General features: G+C 38.5%; 1 protein-coding gene across 1 annotated transcript; it reads right to left on the bottom strand.

The window, feature by feature from the left end:
- Positions 1–767: 767 nt before the first annotated feature.
- Positions 768–24,660, bottom strand: ASMTL (acetylserotonin O-methyltransferase like). Its single transcript, XM_030447660.1, has 13 exons — positions 24,486–24,660; positions 22,785–22,916; positions 21,282–21,329; positions 20,592–20,656; positions 18,513–18,574; positions 16,364–16,472; positions 11,575–11,998; positions 8,805–8,967; positions 6,697–6,881; positions 4,627–4,756; positions 3,648–3,791; positions 2,958–3,080; positions 768–1,352 (listed from the first exon to the last, which is right to left on the bottom strand). Exons 1-13 carry the CDS (start codon positions 24,576–24,578, stop codon positions 1,132–1,134), a joined length of 1,899 nt encoding a protein of 632 aa, XP_030303520.1. The 5' UTR covers positions 24,579–24,660; the 3' UTR covers positions 768–1,131.

Below are 24,660 nucleotides of genomic sequence, written 5' to 3'. Positions count from 1 at the left end.
TGCCAGGCAGATGCAACTCTCGACCTTGCTCATCAACTCTTGAATTTGCTGAGGTTGGTGATTCAGCACAGGCACAGCCTCTTTCATGCTGGCTTATTGGGACTATATCTGCAGAAGTGTAACAGGCAAGAAACTTACAACTGGTAGGGAAGGAAGCTAGTTTGGAAGTGCAGCTTTAATCTCCAGGAAGGCTTCCACTACAAAGTACACTTTATATAGAAAAAATATATTTTATATATATATATTATATAGAAAATATATTAGGAGACAAATTAGTGACAAATTATTAGTGACAAATTACTTGAAGAGATGGGATGCAGTATGTACTTCTCCAATTAAAGACTGGAACACAAAGAAAAATCTATTCTTAATTTTCATAAGAGAAACTTATACATAAATCATAAAACTCATCTCAAGAGACAGAAAGCATATATGACCATTTAACCATATTCAGAAAAACCCAAGACTGACAGGACCAGTTCTCAACCACAGCCTGTATAGATAAACACTGTGGCTGGAGGTCTGAGGCTGCTCACATTTCTCTGTGATATTAGAGCTGCTGTAGGACCATGTTTGAGCTTTGTCCTATTTTTACTTTCACCTGTGTAAGAAGTGCTTTAAAAGGGTATCCTTGAGAGGTTTGTGAGTAAAATCCCACAGAAAAGTGAAAAAGATGACTACCATCCCCAAATTCATACAAATAGTACAGTATTCATTTTCATTTTTTCATGTCTCATAAAAATGAACAATAACCACTGGATACAACACAGAGGGAGAATTCTCTTTAATTGCAAGGCCCAAGAGAAATAAAGTATTAATGTAGCTTATAAAAGCTTTTAGTTTTAACTTGTCATATGATACAGCTGTGTCAAGTCTAAGCTAATACAGTCTGCAAACTAGCCAAAAGAACTGGACATGAAGGTATTTAACACACAGGAGTTTTGGCCTGCCCCAGACACTTTTTAAATGCGTAGAACTCACTCCTGCTGCAGAGGCAAATCAACTTTTATTCAAGGCCTGTAACAGCTATGCTTCAGAAAACAGGTCCCAATGTTCCTAAATGGACAACGTGTGCTTGTCTTTGGGGATTTATTGCACGAGTCTTGTAAAATCTCAGCATTCCAGTTTGTTTCAGGGCAGTGACAAATTCTTCTTGAAGCACAAAACAGCATCTAGTAAGTTTCCTGTGATCTTAATTTGTACATTTGTGAATCCATATTTCTCCAGGAGCTCTTTATATTCTGAGCCACTTCTCTGCTTGCCTTCAGTCATACTGAGGGACTGGAGCACAGCTCTGGGAGGGTGTGTCTTCTTTTCATCAAGAACAATTTCTGCCACTAGCAAGGCACTTCCTGTATTTCCAAAACAACCAAAAGTGGTTCAGTAAAGTATTTTTGGCTTCAAGCTTTTAGTGTTTTGTTCAGAGATCATTACAGAGGTCCCCTGGCCTAGTGTTTTAAAGGTCTTCAGTGGAAATCAGTGACTGAACTTTACTTTCAAGTAATCTCTTCCTGGAAACAACCATTATTAGTTAAAAGGAAGGGGGAGTTTGTCTCTCCCTCAGTGAAATTCAGGTCACTTCCTGATGATGCTCAGTTTAGACTCAATCTTATTTCCACTTGAACCAAGCAACTTCTGCAAGCATCTGTCATACCCCAGTGTTCTTTTGTGACAATTAAGACAGTCACCCACAATTTTCTTTCTTAATTTATAAGCAGGATTATGCTTTATGGTTTACATCTAATTTTCAATGCTCTCCTATGAAACAAAGTTCATAACTACAGTTAATCCTACTGGATTAAGGAGTTCATTTTAGCAGTTAGGCTTTTCTGGTTTTTATTGTCTTCTTTGATCTTTAATACTGTTCAAATATGACTTAACAGCCAAAAAAGCCAAGCGTGTCCTAGAATGCCTCATGTACAGCACAGCTGGCCAGTTGAGGGGGGTGACTGTCCCACTCCACACTGCACTGAGGCAGTGCCACCTCAAGTACTATGTGCAGTTTTGGGCAACTCAAAATAAGGACAAACTATCAGTGTCCAGAAGAGGGTGACCAGGATGGTGAAAAGCCTCCAGGGCCAGACTTATGAGGAGCAGCTGAGGTCAGTTGGTTTGTTCAGCTTGGAAAAGGCTGAGGGGAAACCTCATCACAATCTACAGTTTCCTCAAGGGCAGAAGGGGAGGCATGGAGGAGGAAGTGCTGATCTATCCCTGGTGACCAGCAGCAATAGGACACAAGCCACATGGAATGAACTACATTGGGGGAAGTTCAGGTTGGACACTGGGAGAAGGTTCTTCACTGAAGGGGTGGCCAGTCCCTAGGACAGATTCCCCAGATAAGTGGTCACAGCACCAAATGTGTCAGAGTTCAAGGTGCCTCTGGATGACACTCAGCCATATGGTTTAGTTTTAGGTAGCCCTGTGAGGAGAAGGGAGTTGGACTTGACAGTCCTGATGGGTCCCAACCTGACATACTCTGTGAGCCTATGATTCTCATGTAGAAGAAGCAAAAAGCAGCACATTTCTCATGAGATTTGTACACAACTTTGTGCCGCACTCCAGTTAACCGTATTTTGGGCACTGCTGATAGAAAACCAAACTGCTGCTTCTTGATTAACTGGAAGAACTGTAGTTTGACTATTTGTATGTATAGAAATAAGCACATGCTTAGTTATTTGATAATACTGGACTTAGCAAGAAACACTGGGTATGGCAGAGATGGGGGTGATAACATAGTTCTACGTGTAGTTAGCTGTTAGAGTAAGGGCTTATTTTATATATTTTTATTAGCAGCTTTTTTTCCTTTTTTCTTAGTAGATATTTTCATAATGCCAGAATAGACATTGAAGCAAAAGCTGCTATGACTGTACTGAAAAACATGCTTTTGTGATATGAACTTAGGATTAATGTTTATGCATTAACATGCACCTTTAAGACCAAAAGATGAAAAAGTGTACCTGGTTTGCAAACAGCTGATATCTTGCTTAACAGCACATGTATCTTTTCATCAGGCCAGTCGTGAAGAACACGTGAAAGGATGTAAAGATCTGCTTCAGGAAGATTATCCTTGAAGAAGTCACCTGTTGGAAAATAAGAGTTAGCACATTCCTACAGAAACCACAGAGGACATTACTACAAAATGGAAGTATTGCTGAGGAACTAGGTCCTTCAGCACAGGTACACAAAGAAACAAGACTAAACAGGTATAGCAATGAACTGATTTGGAGATCAAGATAAGTGTAGTAAAAGAGAACAGATCACTAGTAAAAATTCTGAAACATGTAAAAATGAAGAGAAAGCCTAAAGCAAGAAAGGAGACAGAATTCTTTGTAGCCACTATGTTATCTTGCTTACAAAAGAAAAGCCTGAGACAAGGACATGCATCCTCTGCTCCCAATGGAACTCACAAGTGACTAATTCATCCTTCCTTATCTAGCCACATTCTTCAACCATAGCCAGTTTGGTTTTACCCCCCCAGACTTAAGAAACAGAATGTACCCATTTAGCATGGGTGACCCTACATTGTGTTGTGCTAAGAATCACATTTTGAGGTAGAATCAGGGTAGCACACCAGTTTCTGCAGCAAAAGAGCCTGCTCTGTTCCCCAGGGTAAAAGTAGTAAGACAAAGATCACGTGTTGCATTTACCTGATACAAATGTCACTGGAGTTGCATGTTGTCCTGAAGGCTGAAAGTAAGAGGTGTTTGCAATGACTTCTGGAAGGTCAAACACTGTGACCTTGAGATTTGGGTACATTTGTATTAATTCATGAGCAAGAGCTCCAGTACAACCTGTTGAAAGTTTGAAAAACTCACATCAAGTCTTTTTTCTAAGAATTTGCAGACATTTTAAAGACAAGGCTGCATGAAAATAGAAACATCGAATTAGCATTAGAGGTAGTCAGTCAGTTCCACAATTCAGATGGACAATAGCACTTTCTGGTGGATAGAGCAATGCTTTAAAGCTTGGGGAATGCAGGCATCACTCCTTACAGAGTCACAGAATTGCCAATATGACCTTTCATACCACTAATAACTGTCCCACTATGCAACTCCAAGCACAGGGCAAAGAAGGACACAGAAATGGTTACTTCAGGTCTTCACCATTTTGGTGGTCATCTTAGGTAGTAATCATTAACATACAAGCCAAACCCATTCTAGAAAAGTAAAACTTCTAGTTTTATTTCTAGTACTTCAGTGTTTCAAGTTTCACACCCCAGTATAGAAGGATGCAGAAATAAATCCATCATTGCTTTTGAGAATCTTGGACATGCCAAAGGACAGCAACAACACAGCTGAAAAATAGAGCTTCCAGCCCAATATTCTATTAGCTGAGCTACAAACCATCTTGTTTTCTGTGTTGAGCTGTCTCAGTATGTAACTGATAGTCACAAACATTCATTTATTTCAAACTCTGCAAATACCATCCAAGTAATCTCTAAATGCCATCTGCTTTCAGTTAGCTGCTCTCAGTCCTTTTATTCTGATATTACAATATCAGAAAAATAACAGTAGATAATATTACTGCAATTCTAGTAAAAATATGCATACATTCTAAGTAACAAATTTGAAACTGAAACCAAACTTTCCCCTTTAATTTTTATATATGTTCAATTACAGGCAATACCTCCTAAGTCACAAGCAGATTTAAACTGTGAAAGATCAAACGCTGTAGCCACATCTCTTGCTGTCAGGCGGGCAATGCTGTGCATGGCAGCCATGAAACGCTGCTTCACATCCTGGCTGTGATAATAATCCTAAAAAGGGAAAAATGCACAGTAATTTAGGTTCACTTTCATTACTTAACTAAAAATATGTACTACCAAAGCCATATTAACAATGTACCAAGCACACTATTAGCAGTGGAATTCTAAAATTGAAAGATCAGGTAGAAGTGCCATTGATAAGCTGCTTATCCAAGTTCTTTGCTGTTTCACTGGAGTGATAATAAGGTATTTCCATCCTCTCCATAATTACAATAACACAGACATCTTCTGCAGTGCATCTCAGAGGACACACATGTGGTTGGTTTGAACCTCATCTTGATGTCCCAAGGGCTGTTAAATCCAATACTTCTGCCCACTGAAGCTGGGGCAGCACAGCAGGGAGAAGGGGTAATCTGAAAAGTGCTTTTTAAAGAAATACTGTGTCTTCGATACACATTTACTCCATAGCAAGATGTCTTGACTTCAAACTGTCTGAAAGGACAGAATTAGTTTCCTCTTTCAGTTTTTCAGTGTTCCTTCTTCCTGATATCCTCAGAAATTTGCTTTCATTTAATTCTGAAATCTATTCTCCCATGATGAGAAAATAACTACATGACTCGACCACAATTTAAATCAGAAACATTAAATCTCATTCTGGGTTTTTCAGTTAGGTGAGAAGCATCCAGTACCAGAACTTCATGACTTTACCTTTCAAATGATACATAAGCACAAATCCCTTTACTTCTCACTTTCATACAGATTTTATCAGTGATGTCTGCCCTTATAGCTGCCTTGAAGTGGAAGTATCTCCAGGCTGTGGCATGCATGCATAGGCAACCCATATATAGTGCTTCAATGTACTATACACATACTGTACAAATATGGAGTCCAGGCCTGAACTGGTAATGTCTCTTGCCACAAGTATCCTCTAAGTAAACTCAAGCTGGTAGTACAGTTCTTTAACAAAAGATGAGATCCAGATCACCTAATTAAAACATTTAATTTGCACATAAGTGTAAGCATCTACTGCAGCAACTACCCTAAAGTAATTTATTTCATCTCTCTTTAAAAGAGTCTATGAAGGATTCCTAAAAGAGATTCTCTCCACGAGTAATTTAGGTACCAACACTAGGCTAACAGGACCTTCTTAAGTCTTCAAAAGCCCTTATTTCCTTCCAGCAACTATGTACAAAAGGATGTAGACATCTCCTTTAGGAGACTGGCTTCATCAGCATTTACAAGTACAAATTAAGTACCTCAGGATGTAGTCTGAAGTCTACTTTAAGCCAGCACTGCTGTCAGAAATGAAGTCCTGACTTATTCTACTCACTCTACTTAAGCAGGCACAAATATTTATGCCTCCTGAACCTGTTTCACCAGGTGGGTAACTAACAAGACAGGCTACTTATAAACCTAATAATAATTCCCCAGTCCGAACACATCCATCTGGGCTAGCACTGAAAAAGATGGAAACAGATGGGAAGAAAGGATTACAGTTCATATTAGCAAATGTACCAGCTCAAAGCATATATGAAACTACAAACATCATAAAAGAAGCAGTATCCCTTCTCAACTGCATCAGCACAAGGTTGATTACACAGCCAGCACAGACTGAACGGGAAGCACATCAAGACCAAGTGACTGGCATCCAATATGGAAGGAGTACATGTGTAATAAGGTACTATCCAATGTTACAAGGACACAGAATAGAAAACTGAACTGGCCCAGAGGTTGTTCTGAGTGTGGAGCTGGATGGACAACACTTTAGCAAGAGAAATTTGTGCAGAGAGAATTTTTCATCAGCACTCCAATTTCCTGGTATATTCTGTGATTGTTCCAGCACTTTAGAGAGTAAAGTTGAAGGGAACAGAAATCTTGAGTTGCATTTCTGAGACTGACCAACTTCCTTAGACAGCTCAATCTCAATTTGCCTCTGGATCAGTTCTGTGTTCCTCACCACTAGTTTTGATATATATAAGAGATTACACTACCTTAAATAAATCTTCTGCTTTCTTTCCAAAGGCTAGATGGTTCTGCCTGCTGCCTTCCTTGACAGCAGACTCCAAGTTTGTGAAAAGGGGCCAAAGGTGGTCATCAGAGTGAATAATGAAGCTGTGAAGTGAGCATTCACCCTCTGATGTCAGGTAGGTATTTGCAGAATCTGTGTTACTGTAACCTTATTGGAAGAAAAAATTGTAACCAGCTTTGTTTCAGTACTTAACAACTGCAATTTAAAATCTGAAGGCATGGTTTCCTGAGTAGCTGCTAAATTGTTACCAAATTCTGATCTTGGGACAATACTATGTGCAAGGAATTCTATGAAATTATTATAAAGGTCTTTTCCTTCTTAAAGGAGCAGTCGCTTTGTTTATAAAAAGAATTTAGATGCTGGAGGATACAGATATCCTGACTGCATTTTTCTTTAGATTGTGGCTTCTCCTTCCTTTAGAGTCAAGCTTTCTCCAGCATGTTTTGCCTTTAGGGCTTTATCCTTGGTCTTGTCCTCTAAACAAAGTTGAAAGCCTCCTTTATTTCTTTTTCTTGGCACTTGACCATTTCAAGTTGTAATATGTAAATGATGCACACAGAAACTTGTATCTACAAAGTGCAGACCGAAAAGTTAATCCTAATACTGACTCCTTCACCTTCATGCACCTTCAAGCACTGTTCTAGTTAGGGGCACTAAAATTTAAGCTGCTGTCAATAAGACGACACATTCCAGAGTTGTTCTTAAACCCTCAGCTCTCTGCTGAAGACTGAGACTCCACTATGCTGCAGCAGGAAATGGAATTTGGTCCCTATTTTAGATAGAAACATGCAATCATTTAGGTTGGAAAAGATCTTTAAGATCATCAATCCAACCATTAACCTAGCACTGCCAAGTCCATCACTGAATATGTCCCCACCACATCTACAGGTCTTTTAAATACCTCCTGGGATGGCGACTTCACCACTTCCTTGGGCAGCCTCTTCCAGTGCCTGACAATCCTTTAGGAGAAAATTTTTTTCTAATATCCAATCTAAGCTTCCCCTGGTACAACCTGAGGCCATTTTCTCTTGTCCTATCACCTCTTACATAGAAGAAGAAAACAACTCCCACCTCTTTTTAGGTAGTGCAGCAGGACACTCTGCCACAGTGGGTCTGCCTCAGTTTCCCCTTATAATTCAATTCCACTTTGTCTTTCAGTTTCACACACTTTGTCCTGCAGCTTCTCTGCCCTTAGCCTGGAGTTGGAGAGTTTCCACAGAAAGGAAAGGGCATGGCAAACTCTGAACTGGTAACAATCTTGAAAGTACAGTGGAAGGCCAAGCTGGTAACTATGGCACCAGCTGCCCTCCTGTGTTGAAAAACACAGAGCACAGCTTGGTGCCAGCTAAGCCAAACAAACAAGAATGGACAAATAACTGAAATAGTTTTAGTGTGGGAAAAGGCTGTCTTGGTTTTTCTTCTGTTTCCCTGTTGTTCTCCAATAGAGGTTTTTAGAGGTATGGCTAATTAGTTAAATGACAGCAGCTGATCACTTTAGTATATAAAAATCTAGTCCCATCTCTTGATCAAGGAGAATCCTGTACACTTTTCCCCTCCAGCACTGAGTGGTTACTTTGCAAGAGGTTGAACTCTGACTGTACCATAGAAGGGTAAGAAGTATCAAATCCCTATATAAGAATTCTTAAAGTTAAGACTGTAAAGGCTATGGCCACTTCACCATGATAATGCCTATAGGTATTATTTTGATAATTGTTCTAGACCTAGTTTAAGATCCATAAGTAAGCTGCTAATACTCAAACAATTAGTCTTTGTGTACCAGTTATCCAGATATTTTTTCCTTATTTTCTTAAGATACCTTCTTGTTTGTTATCCTAACACCCTGTTTTGCTACCCTTATATCCTCATACTTATGAATACAATTTATACAGTTTTAGTCTAATTTTTAATATCCTCTGCTTTTCACAATAAATCCTGTTTTCTGCTATCTTGCCCAATATGGGATGGGTAGTTGTAGAGAGCAATAAGGTCTTCTCCCCTCAGTCTCCTTTGCTCTAGGCTAAACTATATGTTTAGTACTATATGGAGCTGAGGGGAGGAGAAGTTAGTCACCTTGTGATGTCTTCTCCAGTAATCCAAGTGCAGCACATGCATCAAGGAGTCTTTCTGTTCCACACACAGAGGTCCCAACCTGATTTGCAATATCCACAGCTTTCAGTGGACCTTTATCTTTCAGAAGATCAAACATCTTCAGCTTAGAAGCTACAAACAGAGCCTATGTGTAGAAAAAAAAACCTGTTAGCATGCCATGTTTGAAAGACTGCAAGAAAGAGAACAATCCCTTTTGCCTAGAATTATTCTTTACAAAGTGCACACAGTTTAACAGAACTTCTAAATATTTATATTTCCTTCCCCCTTAAAGGAATTCACCATCTTAGTCAAGTAATTGAATTTTGGACAGAGGTACTTGGGAGAGAAGGGAATGCAACATATTCTGCAACACAGCCTACAGGGTTTTTTTTATGAAAACCACCTCTTTATCAGTTATTTAGCATATCCCCATCTGTAAGCTTGCTCCATAAGGTCAAGTATTCTTAAGCATCTGAACCAATGCCAAAAAAACCACCAAAACTCCCCCAAAACAACATCAAAAAAACCCTAAATCAAACCTGAAATTGTTTTACCCAGAACTTAAGGAACTGGAAGGCTCCACTAAAGCAGTGGAACACCCTCAGTCTTAGTTTAATAAAAAAGGAGGAGGAAAAAAATAATAAAATTTCAGAGCACAGCCGTATTACATGCTCTCCTTAACAGGCCATGCACATGTGGAATGGGGAAGTGAGAACAGCTAGTGAAGAAAAACCCACTGAAAACACAGCTGAAAAAATTAAAAAAACACAAAACATTGAAAAACTTAACTGATCCAAATCACTCTATTCCATTCTATAATTTTCAGGGAGGAGAGGGGAAGGAGGGTACTCAAATAAGAGAAAACCCAAAGGACTGAATACAGATTAGACTATGCAAATTCAAAACATTATGTTTGAGAAAGTATGGTTTAACCCTGATCCCCTTTGTTCTTAAGAATCTGTTCAGAGTAAAATAGGCAGCAACATCTTAGCCTGCAGGAAATTTCACTCTGGTTTATGGAAACAACACTTAAGAGATCAAAATAAAATACATCTTCATAGCTTTTGTGAAACTGAGTTCTTTTGTGCTCTTATTTCTGTTCTACAAGAGGAGAGATTGAGTTTCATCAGATCAAAGGAAGTATATGCATTGCAACTGATAATTTTACAAAGAGCCAAGTCCTTAGGAAAAAAAATTCCCACTAGTTCGATATGCAATGCAGCACTTCATACTATGACTTTACACTGAATTAGTGGGAAAGGGAAGCTTCTGCTTACAGCCTCCACAGTGTTTCACTGCAAACTGAATTCAGCGTCACATCGCTGTAAACAGTGTACATAAAGTGCAACAAAATGTTCATGATTCTCCACAACAAAATGCTGATGATTTGCCCTATTTTTTTAACTTAAACTGAAGAAACGCTAAGCATCTTCTCACCCATTCAAATACATCAAGCCTCTCTCTGTAGATACACAAGGAAGTTCATGAATGCAGCAGTCTCAAGGCTGCTTTATTTCAAATCTTTCAGTACTGCTTTGCATTCCTGCAAGCAACCCGCCTACAGATCTCCAGTGACCACAGTATGGTTTTCTTTCAGACCTAAGTACAACTTTCTGCTGTTCAGCAAAACCACTGTCCATTGTCTCATGTGCTTGCTTCCTTCCACCCCCCTCAAACTTGTTATATAATTTTTTCCCATATTTGTCATGTCACTGCCATTTTAGCAGTTTTTTCACCTCTTCCAAGAATGTGAGATGACCTGATGGAGATCAGTGGTCTAACAGAATGATTGCTGTTCATTTCTCCTTTCCCTTCCTCACTATTGACTTCACTGCACTGAACTGTGAGTAGAAAACTTGGCAGCACTTAAAATATCCAGTGACTTGTTTCTCATCACACTTGGCTGCTACACAGAGCATGTGACTTTCTGTTCATAATCTGTTACACGGATGTCTTCATTAAGTACAGCATGGAGATTATCAGATAAACATATTTGGAACGTGAAACAGAATTCTAATGAACATTAAAAATCAGAAAGAAAATGTAACATATACAACTCTTGTCACAGTTTTAAGTCAGATAAGTTAAATATATTAAATGTTTTCTTTGCAGCGTATCTAAAGGTAACTTCCTGCTTGATTGTGCTCTTAACATCAGTAAAAAAAAACAAAACAAAACCAACTCGATTAGTGAGAAATTTCTTGAACGCATTTTCAAGTTTCCCTACAACATTCCACTTTACTTGTGGAGCAAAATGTCCCACTTCTGAAGTTACTGTTATTCTGAAGCCTCTCAATTACACTAGAGCCTGAATCACTGATTTAGATAATGGAAGATAAAACACAATCTTGCATAAACTGCATTTTATTAGACAAGGTGACAAAAGGCATGTGGTGGGAGGCAAGAAGGTACCTTTTCCAGACACTCTGGAAGCACAATTGTAGCATTCATATCCGAGGTCAATCATACAAGAACAAAGAAAAAATTGAAGATTTTTTTTCTTCAACATTTTTTTATCAAATGGGTAAGTGAAATTTCATAGAACAGATTAAAGCAAATACAGAAAAAAAAAAACCCCACGAGTTCCTGCACTGCACCAGAAGTTTCAGCTCCTAGATTTTCTGGTACTTCAGTGATCTTTTTATAGTAATTAATACATTATTATCACAGCTCATGTATTTCCCATTTATATTAAAGTCCAGTGAAAAAATTGTATCAGTCAGCAACAAGATGTTTTTATTTTTTCCCTTACCTTTGAAGCTCTAAACCCATCCATCAGCTCTAGAATTTTAGATGGAAGTTTTGCAGCACTTTCTGACACTCCATTCTGATTTCCCAAAGGTACTTTAAAACCAGTTCTGACACTAGAACTGCTTTTGGAATTGTGAGTAGCTGAGGAACACATCCCACTGCTGTCCGACTTCCGAGCACCTGTGTGTTCTGCAAAATTTGAAGATTCAATTTCTCCTTCACTTTGGTTTTCAAAAGTGTCAACAGAAGGGACAGAGTCATACTTTTTATGCTGTACATTATGTTTAGGGGGTGGATAGTACAATTCTGCTAGCTTTTTGCAGAAGTGATTCAGAGGAAATCCCACCACATTCAAGAAGTCTCCATGGACATACTCCACTAGCATTCCACCGAGGGCCTGGATTCCATATCCACCAGCCTTGTCCCTGGGAGGCAGAAAGCAAAACCAACATACATTTAATGTTAAGAGAAAAGGTAAGACAGAAGAAAAATAATCCATCAATACTGCAAAATCTGGAATGAAGACTAGTGTATTCCAGTTAGACGTGGATTAAATCTGCTGGTTAGGCTCACTTCAATCTATAGGTCACAAGCTGAATATAAAGATCAGTATTCTACTAAGGGTGACTATCTAAGGTCTTTTTGCTTCAGACAGTCCAAGTGCCAAAGTCACCCTAAGCAAGAGGCACACCAGCTGACAGGAGATTGTGTTGCCATAGGTGACTCAGTACTCTCAAAGTCCTGGCTACCAAAAAGGTGACAGCAAGCATGACTGAGACAGCAAGCATTGCCACTGGGTCACCCAGCTGCATACTAGTTCTATTCCACAAGAGGCTGAAGGGCCTTTAGGAATATTTTAGCTCCAAAAGGAGCTGACACTGAGGAAGACATCGGGGAACTCAAACAATAGTAGTATGTACCTTGCAGATTTCAGGCACAGGAATGTCTGGAATAAAGACTAGGCAGATGGAACTTTCTTGGGGAGAAGCAATCTTTTCAAATGCAGAAACCATTATTACCCCATCAAGTCCTATCTAATTCTTGAGCAACCCTCAGAGATAATGCTAGGAATTTGGCACAGACATACTTTCACAGAAAGTAACCTTGGAAATATAGTTTGTCTTTATGAAAATTCCACTATGTGGAATGGAAATGCATGCAGGCAGATAAGCTGCAACAGATCCAACAATTTTACAGCTCACATTTAAGGAACAAGGCAGCTGGAAATACGCTTATTGCATGGTAACACCAGAATCTGAAAACCTAAGTCAGCAATCTTTGAAACCAAAGGGCATTCTCTGATCTTTTAACTCCAGAAAGTATGAAATTACATAAACTACTTGTGAAAGAAAGTTACTACTACTACAATGAAGATTGTAGATCATTTTATGTTCATTTGATCAGAACCAACTCTTTTCACTTTCTGAATTTATTTCTGTATTCTGCTTCTGATAATATCCTAAGAGAAACAGAGGAATCGGTATCCCAGCAAATGGGATATTTGAATTGCTATAAATTAGGGAACGTCCTTTAATGTTGCTTCATCATTGTTTAAATTATTCCTTCTTTTAGGGAATACTTAAGACTTACAGAATGTAAATTTGGAATGTTCTATTGACTAAAAAAAAAAAAAAATCTTATTTTTCAGTGAAGTAGCACTTCAGTAGGATGAAGCCATTCTGGTATATGCTGACAGACAAGCAAAACACATTTGTGATCATTGAAAGAAAAGGTATCATACTGCCAGCGAGGGCATTAACACGAATTGCCACATCTTGTTATTTTTATAAACAACTTTACATTCAGGCATTGGGTCCTGAGTAAGATTCTGCACTACACCTACAGCTTCTAGCCCACAAGCATGAGGCTATGTCATCAGTACCAGTTACACTGATTTTTCAACAAGTGTCTTTCATGCTCAAACTCAGAATATATCAGTATTTACACTGCTATGATAACTAGCTTTGGCTCATCTGACTGTCTTTTGCAACTGGATATTTTTATAAGCATAGCCCTAACTTTAAGGCTTCATTTAGAACATTACACTCAGCATCAGTTAATTTGCATTCTAATAAAAAAAATTCACTTTTAAAAACATTTGACAAGCAATAAGAACACTGCTGCAGTTTTCAGTAATTGACTGTTGCAGCACCTACATAATTTCAGCAGGAACCTGTGTAACATTCACTAATTAAAAAAAAAAAATCAACACACAAAAAAGTAAACAAAACCCCCCCCTTCTCTCACAATCAACCAACAAACCTGCACACAATAAAGCAGAAATGTGTACAACACCAACTTTTTAAAAAAAAAAGACACAGTCAAAGCCACGCACACAATACAATGGGGGAAGAACATTAAGAAATAACTTTAAAGAACATTTCTTTTATTTGCAGCAGAACTTTACATTTATTAAGTTAAATAAAATAGTATATCAGCATGTGGGTCATCCAAGACAGAGCCTATATCCAAAGATGAGCTAATCTGTGCTGTGAGACTAATTATTTGCAAAGTCTAAAAGATACATTTGCTACAGCTTTGAAGAAAATAATTCCCAAGAGAAATCCTACAAAGGAGGAAAGTCAGACATTTACATTTATATTGTACATTGTTAACTCTGAAACTGTAGAGCTCCAGCCTACATAATCACCTCTTTCCCAGACTGCAGTAGGGTGCTTTGGTTTCACAGCCCCCATGCAGAGCAGAGCTACCAAAACCCACACAGAATCTTCAGACTGGAAACTGCAAGCAGAGACAGGGGAAATTGCTCACAAGGTAAAGATTACAAAATAAAAGCTGGGTCAAAGAGGCTGGCAGAAACTAAGTGTACTCATTACACAAGCCCAAAACAGTTAGGATGACTATGGTCCAGCCCTCCTTCTGTAGAGAGCTAGAAAAGAAAGAGACCCTGCCAGCAGGCAGAAAATCCTTGGATGAAAAGAGGAACAGGAATGAAACAGAGAAATGCTATCTTTCTGCAACCAAAATTTTTGAGGGGTTTTATAGCCTCATCACAGTCTACCTTGAGCTAGTGCTTTTTCCTCCCCTTTATGCTTACTATAAGTCAGGTATACATACTTCTAGAATTAGTCCCTGTGTCACAAGTGACTGACTTTTAGCATACTGCATGCCAAATTTGTCCTTGCTATAAAGAGAACTCAATCCAATCCTCAACAGCAGAAGAGTCAAATTTTCTTTTAATTTTTCAGGTGATCATTAAGTCTTGTGTGATTTCATAAAATTAAAATAAATAAGCAAATGGTTTCTTGAACTACAATACTGTTTACAAAAACATGTATGCACATAAATATGTAACAAGTATGCATATCCATGGAGGACCAAAAAACCCAACCAAACAAAAAAACCCCAGAAGAGACTTTTCCTTACTCTTTTGCAATATTTATAGGACACTTTACTTAGGAGACCCTTCCCAAGTCCAGATCACATGCTTCCTATGTTCTTGATTATATGCATAAATATTGATTGTTTTCTGCTCTAGAAAGTAATGAAATACAGTCTCTGAAACTTTGGTCCCTGAGAAAACCTTGCTTTTACACATCCTGTTTAGTAGAATGAACACAATGATTCAGTGCTGCTCATGAGCCATTTTGCTGCAGGACAGCACTGCTGAAGCATTATTTTTTTTCCCAGAAGAAATTATCTGAATATTTAAAAATGTTTCAAATTGACATTATTCCTAAAAATCCACAGTCATTTCTCTTTCAAACTGCAACTTTCTGATTAGCTGCCTACTAAAGATCACGTTCCAAAAACAAATCTAGGGATTTGTTTCAAAATGTATTATTGTCAAATGATTATATTCTGTGAAATCCAATTTTGTTTGCCTTTTTAATAAGCTAGGAACCTTGCCTGTTTAGAAAGTATGCCTCATTTACACATAAAAACTTCAATAAATCCATAGTCTACAATGTAGACTGTACAAACAAGTGTAAAAGCTACAACTCGTATCCTTACATAGTCAGAACTGAAGTCACAGAGCCAAAAGTTCACTTCAGATCACCTGATATGTAGTCCATAGTGCTAACTGTGGCCTGATGTGCCTTCACTAAGCTTCAGCTATCACATAGCAAGGGCAATTCCTTTAAAGTCATAAGTTCCCATGTTGTCTCCAAATAAGAATTTGTTTCTTTTTTTTTTTTTTTAAACAATGTATTGAACTTCATATTAGGAGTAGTTAGGCACTCTGTTCTCATCCTATTTTTTCCTGTGGAATCAATGTTGGTTGTAAGTAACTATTGTATTGCAAGGGCAGAGAATCTACGAGACAGCCATGGCATAGGAACACATATAAGCCGGCCACAAGAATAAGTGAAAATTGAGTTTGTGTTTCTTTAATCAGAGCAGTGCAATCTGATAAATAGACCAAGTTCTAGCTTCTTTCAGTGAAATTCTCCAATGATATGATTACCCCAACACTCACTCAATTCATTTGTGTTATAATGAGAATTATCCACTCTCTTAGGTATCTAAGTTCCTTAAATGTCTGTTATCAGAGAGGTAATTGTATATCGCATGAGTGCTTGCCCCAATTCTGATTATTTCAACACTCCTCATGTTTCAAATTTGTTAGGGTACTGAAAAGATAGCTGATTTTTCCTGGAGGAATGATAGTTTTAGACAAGAACAGAATACCCACCTTCTATCACCTATGCTATCATTTCTCACAAAATTTCACAGAACATAGAAAAAAATGTTTTAAGCTAGTGGCTAATAATGTAACCCAAAGCCTGTTCTCAAGTACTGTAAAATAGCTTCACAGTCTTACTTACATTGGCTCCCCACTGTGAATGTATTCCCATAAGAGCTCTTCTGACAGGTCAGAGAATTTTACTTTGGTTTCTTCATAGAAATCAGTGATTTCTGTCTGCAGCTGATTATCTACAGAAAGGAAGAGTTCTTATTAAAAACAGACATTGTAGTTTAGAGTTTAGAAGTAACTTCAGTTATCTTTCAGTTTGCACTCATTTGACATTTTGCTTGGGAAAAAATAAAGATACTACTCAGATGCATTAAATAAATAAAGCTCCTTAGGGACAGTGGCCTCATAACTTCCAGAAAAGAAGTAAGCCTGCATTTTCAACCTCTGCAGTCCTGTTGTAGGGCTAATGAGTTGTTCTCTGTGTGTGGGAGGCATTCTTAAATTAATTATGCTTATTCAGAGCGATTTATAAATCACTAGCATACACATTTACCATTGAATGCAAAGGCTACAAACACACTTCTAAATTTGACTGTTGTCCAAAACACTGCCTCAGTTAAAAAACACATAGCTCTTTCAAATGCTTGAATCTGAACGTGCACCTACATCAGTTCCATCAGTAACCATTGGTGTCATTGTCATGTCTCTCAAGAAATAGCAGAAATTATTTAAGACTTTTATACAAGTGGTTAGAGAAAACCAGAGGTGCAAGAAAGTACTGTACACCTCTGTGTAGAGCCTGTTGCATGTGGTATCCTGTGAATCTGGTATGATTGTAGATGGAGGCTTTTCCAGAACATGTTCAAAAGGAAACAGCCTTGCACAAGTCAGTGTGTGCACTACAGATTAGTGTCTGCTCTTTCCTATAAAAATAAAGGTCATAATCTTGTGTTACTGCTGTTCTGATAACAGTGGAATTCCTAAGGACAAGAAAAACGATCCACAGGACAGATCAAGGGAAGAACACTAACCAACTGCTAATGGCAGTTATTAAAATGTTTATTAAAAACTTTTAACAACCCAGCCCAAATAAAAAAGTTGCTGCACAGGAAGACGAATTACTATCTTTCAGTACTGATAATAAACCCTACTGGCTCAAGATGAAAATTCCATCTACTTGACAACAGCACTATAATTACAAACTAAAAATGTGTCCTAGAAAACTATTCCACTGACACCATCACTTGGGGAATATGCAGATTTTAGGTGGTTTTATTCATCTGAATATGACGTGGCTTAAATTTGTATACCTCAAAGGAGACGTGCTGTCACAGCACCAGTACCACAGTGTGCAATTTTTACTGTCTTAGTAGAGCAAACAGTGAAAAGCATTATTATTCTTCCTATACTGCTCACAGGAACCCCTTAATAAGATGTTTTATTTTTTCTGCAGGGGCTCTCTTTCTACTGTATTAGCTTATTAGTAATGGTACTGAATCACTGACTGTATTTTCTAAAACAGTTAAGATCAATCACTCCAGTAAAGATTAAAAGCTGTAAATAATTTGTATACAGAAAGACTACAGTCCAGTGAAATTTCAGAGAAATGATTCTTGCAAAAAATAAAAGAATATTGGCATAATTATCAGAGCAAGTTCCTAAAACCAAATACTCCTCAAATTATACTAATGGTACAGTTCTCATTAAAAACCACTTTTTTACTATATAGATTATCTGAGAGAGGACATTGATGTGTTGCTCCTTACAGTACATTAACAGCCTGAGGCATTATGCCCTTGCTTTACCCATCCCCTAAACATGGGGTCTAAAGTTTTCCTTAATTACTGAAAAATGAAGTAACTACAGATACAGCAACCACTTTTCATTCATTTTATTCATCACCTAGAGTATACAGAACAAAGGAATGAAGTTGAATATGGATCATATTCTGCTCAAGTCCCACTGCCTTATTTTAATTCCATTTAAAATATTCCCACAATTTATACTAGTCTTTTAATTAGTCCCCTTGCTTTCAGAGACAATATTTCTTAAGTCTATAGTATTTTGTCATCCTCCTTGTGTAGAGACTGAGTAACGTAAGAAGGTAAGCTTTTGTGAAAAGTTTATAATTTATATAGATGGAGATAAATTCTTATCTTTAATAGAAAGCCAATTCAGACTGTATATGAAAAATTTCCATCCTTTTTTTCCACTTGTACAAGTTCTTTAAGAATAATGTTTAATGAAAATACTGAGACTTAATAAAATTGCACATGTACCTTGACTTCTGCAATGTATGATAGCCACTCCTGTGAACACACTGTGCTCTTTCCCATTCAACCTGTCAGGAAAAAAATGTGCATTAAAAAAGTTTTTATGTGCATCATAAAAGTTTTATGATGTGTCACATGCAGAAATGGTATATATGACTGTGTTAATAAAGCCAGAGAAACAGACCATTATATTAATACATCACTTGATGGCTACCTAGGTAGTTAGCAATGGCTACCGACGTATCCTAAATAAATACATTTTTTAATTATTATTTTGCTATAGGTGAAAAGACCAATCAAGTAAATCCAAAAAATAACTAATCAAGAGATTCAGTAATTTCAAGTCCCCAAAATCTCCCTTTTGCAGATGCTCACAATTTGGATAACATTCCATCGTATCAGCTTATAAACACAAGGAAAACCCAGTCAGCATGAAACACTGCCATGATGGGTACCTTCACTGAGAGGTGGCAACAAATACCTAGGTGATGCCTCTGAGACTAAACAAGTGACAGGCATCTAGAGCTGATGTACTGATGTCACACAGAGTGGCCTCAAGGGATGCCATGGTAAGACACGGGAATAGATTCAGGAGTATGGAGGAAAAGCATCTATATTCATTCTTGGAATCCAGGCCCATACATGATCCCCCTTGTAGTGGCTGCAGTGCGCCACACTGTGGCCGATAATAAACTTAAAGCCCTCAAAAATTAATATAACGTGTAAGCAAGGGAAGTATAACAAAGAGAACGAGAACTTGAATCTTTGAAGAAAATAATTAAAAAATAATCTCCTGGAACTAATCCAGGAAACATATCACTACACTCCATGTGATCAGAAGCATCTCAAACTCTTATTATCTGCCACAAGTTTCCAAATAATTAAATGTCAGATGAAACAGAGTAAAAAAATTTAACCTGACTGCTTGGATACATGCAAGTATGTCATCTTGTCTGTATTTTTTTACTGTTCATATAGAACAAAATTAAGAGGAAATATATTGAAAAAAGTTTTGAGTGCATATCATATCCGTTATTAAAAGACTGACCTACTGAAGTTAAAAAAAAAAACAACACCAAAAACAAGACAAACCACACAAAACCAAATGCAAAACATTTACAAGTGTTAGAAGAAGACTAAGCTCTGGAAAAAAACAAACCAGAACAAAAAAAACCCAACCCTATTCTTTAACTAATCAAACTTGGCATGATTTAAGATTACTATTTTTTAAGTTATCAACATGCCACACAGGATCAAAAATTCATCTTAAGTCATCAATGAGAAACAATACTTTTAAATTAGACTTAGGGCGAAACTGAAAAAACCTGCCAAGCCATTTGTATTCTCTCTAGGAGATGCCCAAGTTTGAATATAAACAGGTACAAAAAGCAGTACACCTTTCCTGTATTCCCCCATAACACAGAAGGATGACTCGTGGATTCATCACATCTCATCCTTCAGACAGCAGGTGACTGGGGTTATGTAGCTGGTGTTTCCTTAACAAGAGAGTACTACTTGGTAACATTAAGCTTGAAGGGAAAGTATCCTTCAGAAAAATAGCAGAAGCCTCAAAAAACACCAGCCCACTACCCATGAAGGATACTGACAGAATTAGATTTTTCTTCCTCAGTTAATTACAGAACTTAAAGCAATTTCCAGTGAACACATACACCACGTATATTCTTATTCGTGCAGTATTTTGCCACTAAATGTCAAACCTCAAACCATTTCTGTGATGGTTCCGTCCTCCCTCCTATCATGATTTCTCTCCACATCTCCCCTTCCTGTACCAGCTGAATCACACATACAGTGTTGTGGTAAGTGACTCTGAAAACTAATCCCAGTGAAAACAAAATAGTTTATTATGTTCCTGATTGGCTTCCTAAGGTGAAGGGGCAAGAGAAGACCACTGTGGGTAATATAAAAGCAGGTCAAACTTTTTCAGTGGCAGAACTGGCTTGCACTAGGTAAAAAATGACTGAACATTTTTTGTCCATGGAGTTCTTTATCTACATCAAGAAACCTGTACACGTCCTTTTAGAACACCCAGTATACACATTTGGAATCTTACTTAAAAGAACAGACCTTGACAGCATCCTATACGCATCTTGCTTATCAACTGGTTTTTCCAGGATCTGCTCATCCACACTCTAAAACAGAAAGAGAGAGTGAGTGTGCTGCCACTTCTTATTTTTCAGAAACTGAGGTCATGAATGATGTTTAAACCCTGATTTCATCCAGGGCTTCAAATATGAGTCTATTCAGCAGAGCAAGAAGAACAGATGCTTTGGTAGAACAGGTAATTTAGTGTCAAAAATACAGCAAGTGCAGGACCCTGTCCTCCAGTGGCTGCAGCTTACAAACAAAAGGGTAATTCAACTTCTTCTGGCTTTAACTGTCCACTGTCTTTGTGAAGATGGCAGGAATGAAGTGATGCCTGCTACAAGGTACAAAATTGATCAGTTCATATGATATGGACTTCTTGACACTCAATAGCTGTCCACAAAAGGAATTTCAATTACATACTAGAAGATCCAAGGCAATACTTCAGCAATACAAATGTCTCTGCAAAAACAGGAGCATAGCATCTAGCACTCAAGATACCAAGAATTGCCTTGTTGGGGAAAAAACTGTCAAATCCAGAGATATATAATATTGAAGGCATAACATCTCAGTGATGATATTTTTCAAACTTTAACTTTTAACTTAGAAGTACAAGTATATTCTACACCAATCATAAATTAAAATAATGCTAAACCACCTAAGAGTTCTTACCACAATGGTGTCTGCTCCTATGACAACATCAGGTGTTCTCAGGTGTTTCTGTAAAGGTATAAAGAAAGAAGGTATTTCTCAAGGAGTATAAACAACGAAGCCTTTTAAAAATTAAGGCAAGAAAACAAATTTGCTGGTTTACAAGTAGGGCTCTGCAATGACCCAAAACCAAGACTCTGTTTATATTTTTGCACTGTTTAGTAATCATACAAAATAGTAATGATTTATATCAATGTGATAGTGAGGAAAACAGGTTTCAACAGACCATTCACACATCACAATTTTGCCCACATATATTAGGGATGAACAAATGCATTCAATAAAGAACTAACTGCATTTTCAAAGGTCAACCTGATCTTCAAAATGCTGTACAGATTTTTTTAAAGGAAGTGCCCTGTATGGAAGCCAGGTAGTACACTGAAGTTCTCTAGGTTCATTTTTTCCAAGCCAAGTTTTGCTACAAAAAAACCAAAAAACCTAAAAAAACACCCTCAACACAAACCCAACACCTTTGTTTAGACACAATTTGCTTCTGTCTCAAAAGGGATACACCTACAGTCCATTTTGCCTCTCAGTTGAGAGGCAGGGGTATACAAAGGTATACAAAGACTCCCTGGAGCCTTTTCCTAGCTTTAAACTGTAATAAGTCCTTACTGCTGAGTTTGAATTTACTTGCATGTTATGAGGTACACAGTTATTTAACCCTCCAAGATAGGAAATTTGTAACTGTGATAATTGTATTAAATAGTTTGTTGGGTGGTGATTCTTCTATAGAAATGCTGTTGATGTGCTTTATATAGTTCAACTAATTCCAGATACAATTTAAAAGAATCTGTATGAAGAAACATTTTGAAATCCACTGAACTAGCATTATTGCCAGCACAGGGTTTTGCAATGAAAGCAAAATGTAAGCCCAATGTAAGTTAGAGGCTGGATTTAAAATCCACTTTCCTAATGTCATTTCACTCTCTGAAAAAAAGCTGATGAAAACCTGGCCAACGATTTACACTGGAGATCATGAAATATTTGCTTTGGAGAACAGTGACATCTGGCAACATTTTTGGTTTAAGGTGTTCAACATTCTTTTTCTGCCATCAGTACAGGTTAAGCAAACATCTCTCGTTCAAAGCTGTATTATTAAGAAGTTACTCTGGTACATTTTGTGGGATTTAATCAGCAAGACTTCAAAATAGGTTCTGGTAGAAAACAGCTTTAAGTGCTCAAACACACTGATCACAGCCAAAGCCAGAAGACAAATATGCCACTGATAGTATAAGTTGGCAGGTCACTTCTGTTTGTGGAAACCACAAACTGCATGCACGAGATCCACTTTTGATTAGGTGAGTTATTTCAGGAAGGTATCTTTCACAACTGACAAAAAACCAGCCATTTGCCTTCAGTGAGGGAAATTCACTCATAGACTAAGTAAGCAGTACAAGCAAATTAAGTGAGTAATATTATTTCAAGACAAAGATATCATCGTCAAAATAGCTGGTAACTTACCATATGCATTCTGTTTGCCACTTCAAGAGCTTTCTGCTTTGCTGTTTCCACAGCATACTCATAAGGGGTTGCAAAAGATGATTTTTCAAGTGTTTCCTTAAACCAGGATGGAACCACCTCAAACCGCAGGCCCTGTGACAAGGAAAGCAATACAGTCAATCTGAGTTTGTTATGAGAGGCTGTTCCCAACACATATTATGAAAAATGATAAATTTGATTTTTCCTCTCTCCCCTTTAAGACCCCTACCCCAAAAACCAGGGCAAAAAGACAGTGCTTCTATCACAACAATTGGTGTATACATACAATGTACAAGCAGACAAAAAAACCCCAACCAAAAAAAACCAAACCAATCAGAAAGAAACTTTAAACTGATGTGCTTTCATTCTTTTACACCTATTATTTAAATTAGAACCTAATCACATTAGTAATTTCACCACTCTTTTAGAAAAATCTAACAGTGTAAAACTTAGGCCTTTCTGTTTTATTGAAACCATCCATAGCACTTTGCTTGTGCACCAGGAGTACATATTGTGACAGAAGCTGTAGCACCTGTACTTTATACGCCATTTTACATGTGATAAGCAGAAAAAAGAAGAGACGTTTCTGTATGGTTTCATCAAAAAACAGTTTTTCCTACTTGCCTTCAGGTTATACCTGTAAATTTACTACACTAATCAAGCACATTATGATTCTAAAAACTAGAGTTGAACTTTGGTTCACATCCCTTTACTTTGGAAATAATACACACTTTTCCATTTATGTTCAACTTCTTCCCGGAGGAACAGTAATACTAAGCAGTATAAATCAGACACTTTGCTGTACTCAAATGACATTCAGATGCCCCGAGGGAGCTCAACATGTTCCACCACAGGGGCTGAAGAGTGAGAATGATGACTTCCTTCATGTTTTCAGTAAGAGATCGCTACCTTACACGCCCAGAACCCTCCCCCCTTAATTTAATTCCATTGAGTTTTCACACATTTAAGTCAAATTTTTCAGAAGTTCAGATTTTAGGCATCTAATGCAAGGGCAATGGTAGCACATTTTCAATTACTTTGGCCAATTTTAAGACCTTTGAAGACCTTTTAAGGCATTCTTCAGACTGAGCAAGTCTTTATTTTGTTTGATTACATCACCTCCATGTCAGCACAATGCTTTAATCCACTCCCTCACCCATATGATTACACGCAAAACGCACACACGTGCGTGCTTACAGAGAGCAAGAAACCTGACCAAGAAGAACGGGGACTGAAAAAAAGAAAAGAAAATTAAAGAAAATTAAAGAAAAGGAAAGGAAAGAAAAAGCTTCTTGCAGAAGCTGCCGAGCAGCTCGAGGAGCAGAAACGAGAGGGCACCTCCCAAGGCCCCGGGTTTGCACCCCTCTGCCGGGGCTGGCTGGCGGGCCCTGGGGTAGGACAACCCGGGGGCTGCACCGGCACCGCCCCGAACCTCAGAACCCCCGCTGGGGCAGGCAGCCCCCCCAGGCCTGTGCCCGCCCGGTGCCACCAGCCCCCGCGAGCTGACAAGATGCAGGGTCGAGAGCCGGCGTCCCGGCAGGCCCAGCCCGGGCCCAGGCGGCCGTTACCCGCCGCACGCCCATACCGCCTGGGGCTGGGAGGCTGGAGGGGGCAGCCCCGGCAGCCGGCTCCCTGCCCTTACCCTGCCTGGGCGGGCGAGGCGAGCGTCCGGCCCGCACTCACCACGTTGGTGAGGATCTCCCGGCGGCGCGGCGAGGCGCTGGCCAGCACCACTCTCTTGCTGGCCAGCTTCCCCAGCACCGGGCTCAACACCATGGCGGCGGCCGCAGGGAGAGACACGCACTCCCGCCCACTCTAAATCGCAGGGCGGTGAAGCCAGAAAGGAGCGATGGCGGAC

Source organism: Calypte anna, chromosome 1 (assembly GCF_003957555.1).
Source record: "Calypte anna isolate BGI_N300 chromosome 1, bCalAnn1_v1.p, whole genome shotgun sequence".
Classification (NCBI taxonomy): Eukaryota; Metazoa; Chordata; class Aves; order Apodiformes; family Trochilidae; genus Calypte; species Calypte anna.
Note: the sequence above shows the minus strand (reverse complement) of the source record. Positions and strands in the feature narration are given on the sequence as shown.

Coding starts and splice junctions, on each gene's coding strand:
- ASMTL (XM_030447660.1), bottom strand. CDS start 24,578: ATGGTGTTGAGCCCGGTGCTGGGGAAGCTGGCCAGCAAGAGAGTGGTG. Junction 18,575..20,591: donor GCGTATAGGATGCTGTCAAG/GTCTGTTCTTTT, acceptor TTTTCCTGACAG/GTTGAATGGGAAAGAGCACA. Junction 11,999..16,363: donor ATTCACAGTGGGGAGCCAAT/GTAAGTAAGACT, acceptor TCTGCCTCCCAG/GGACAAGGCTGGTGGATATG.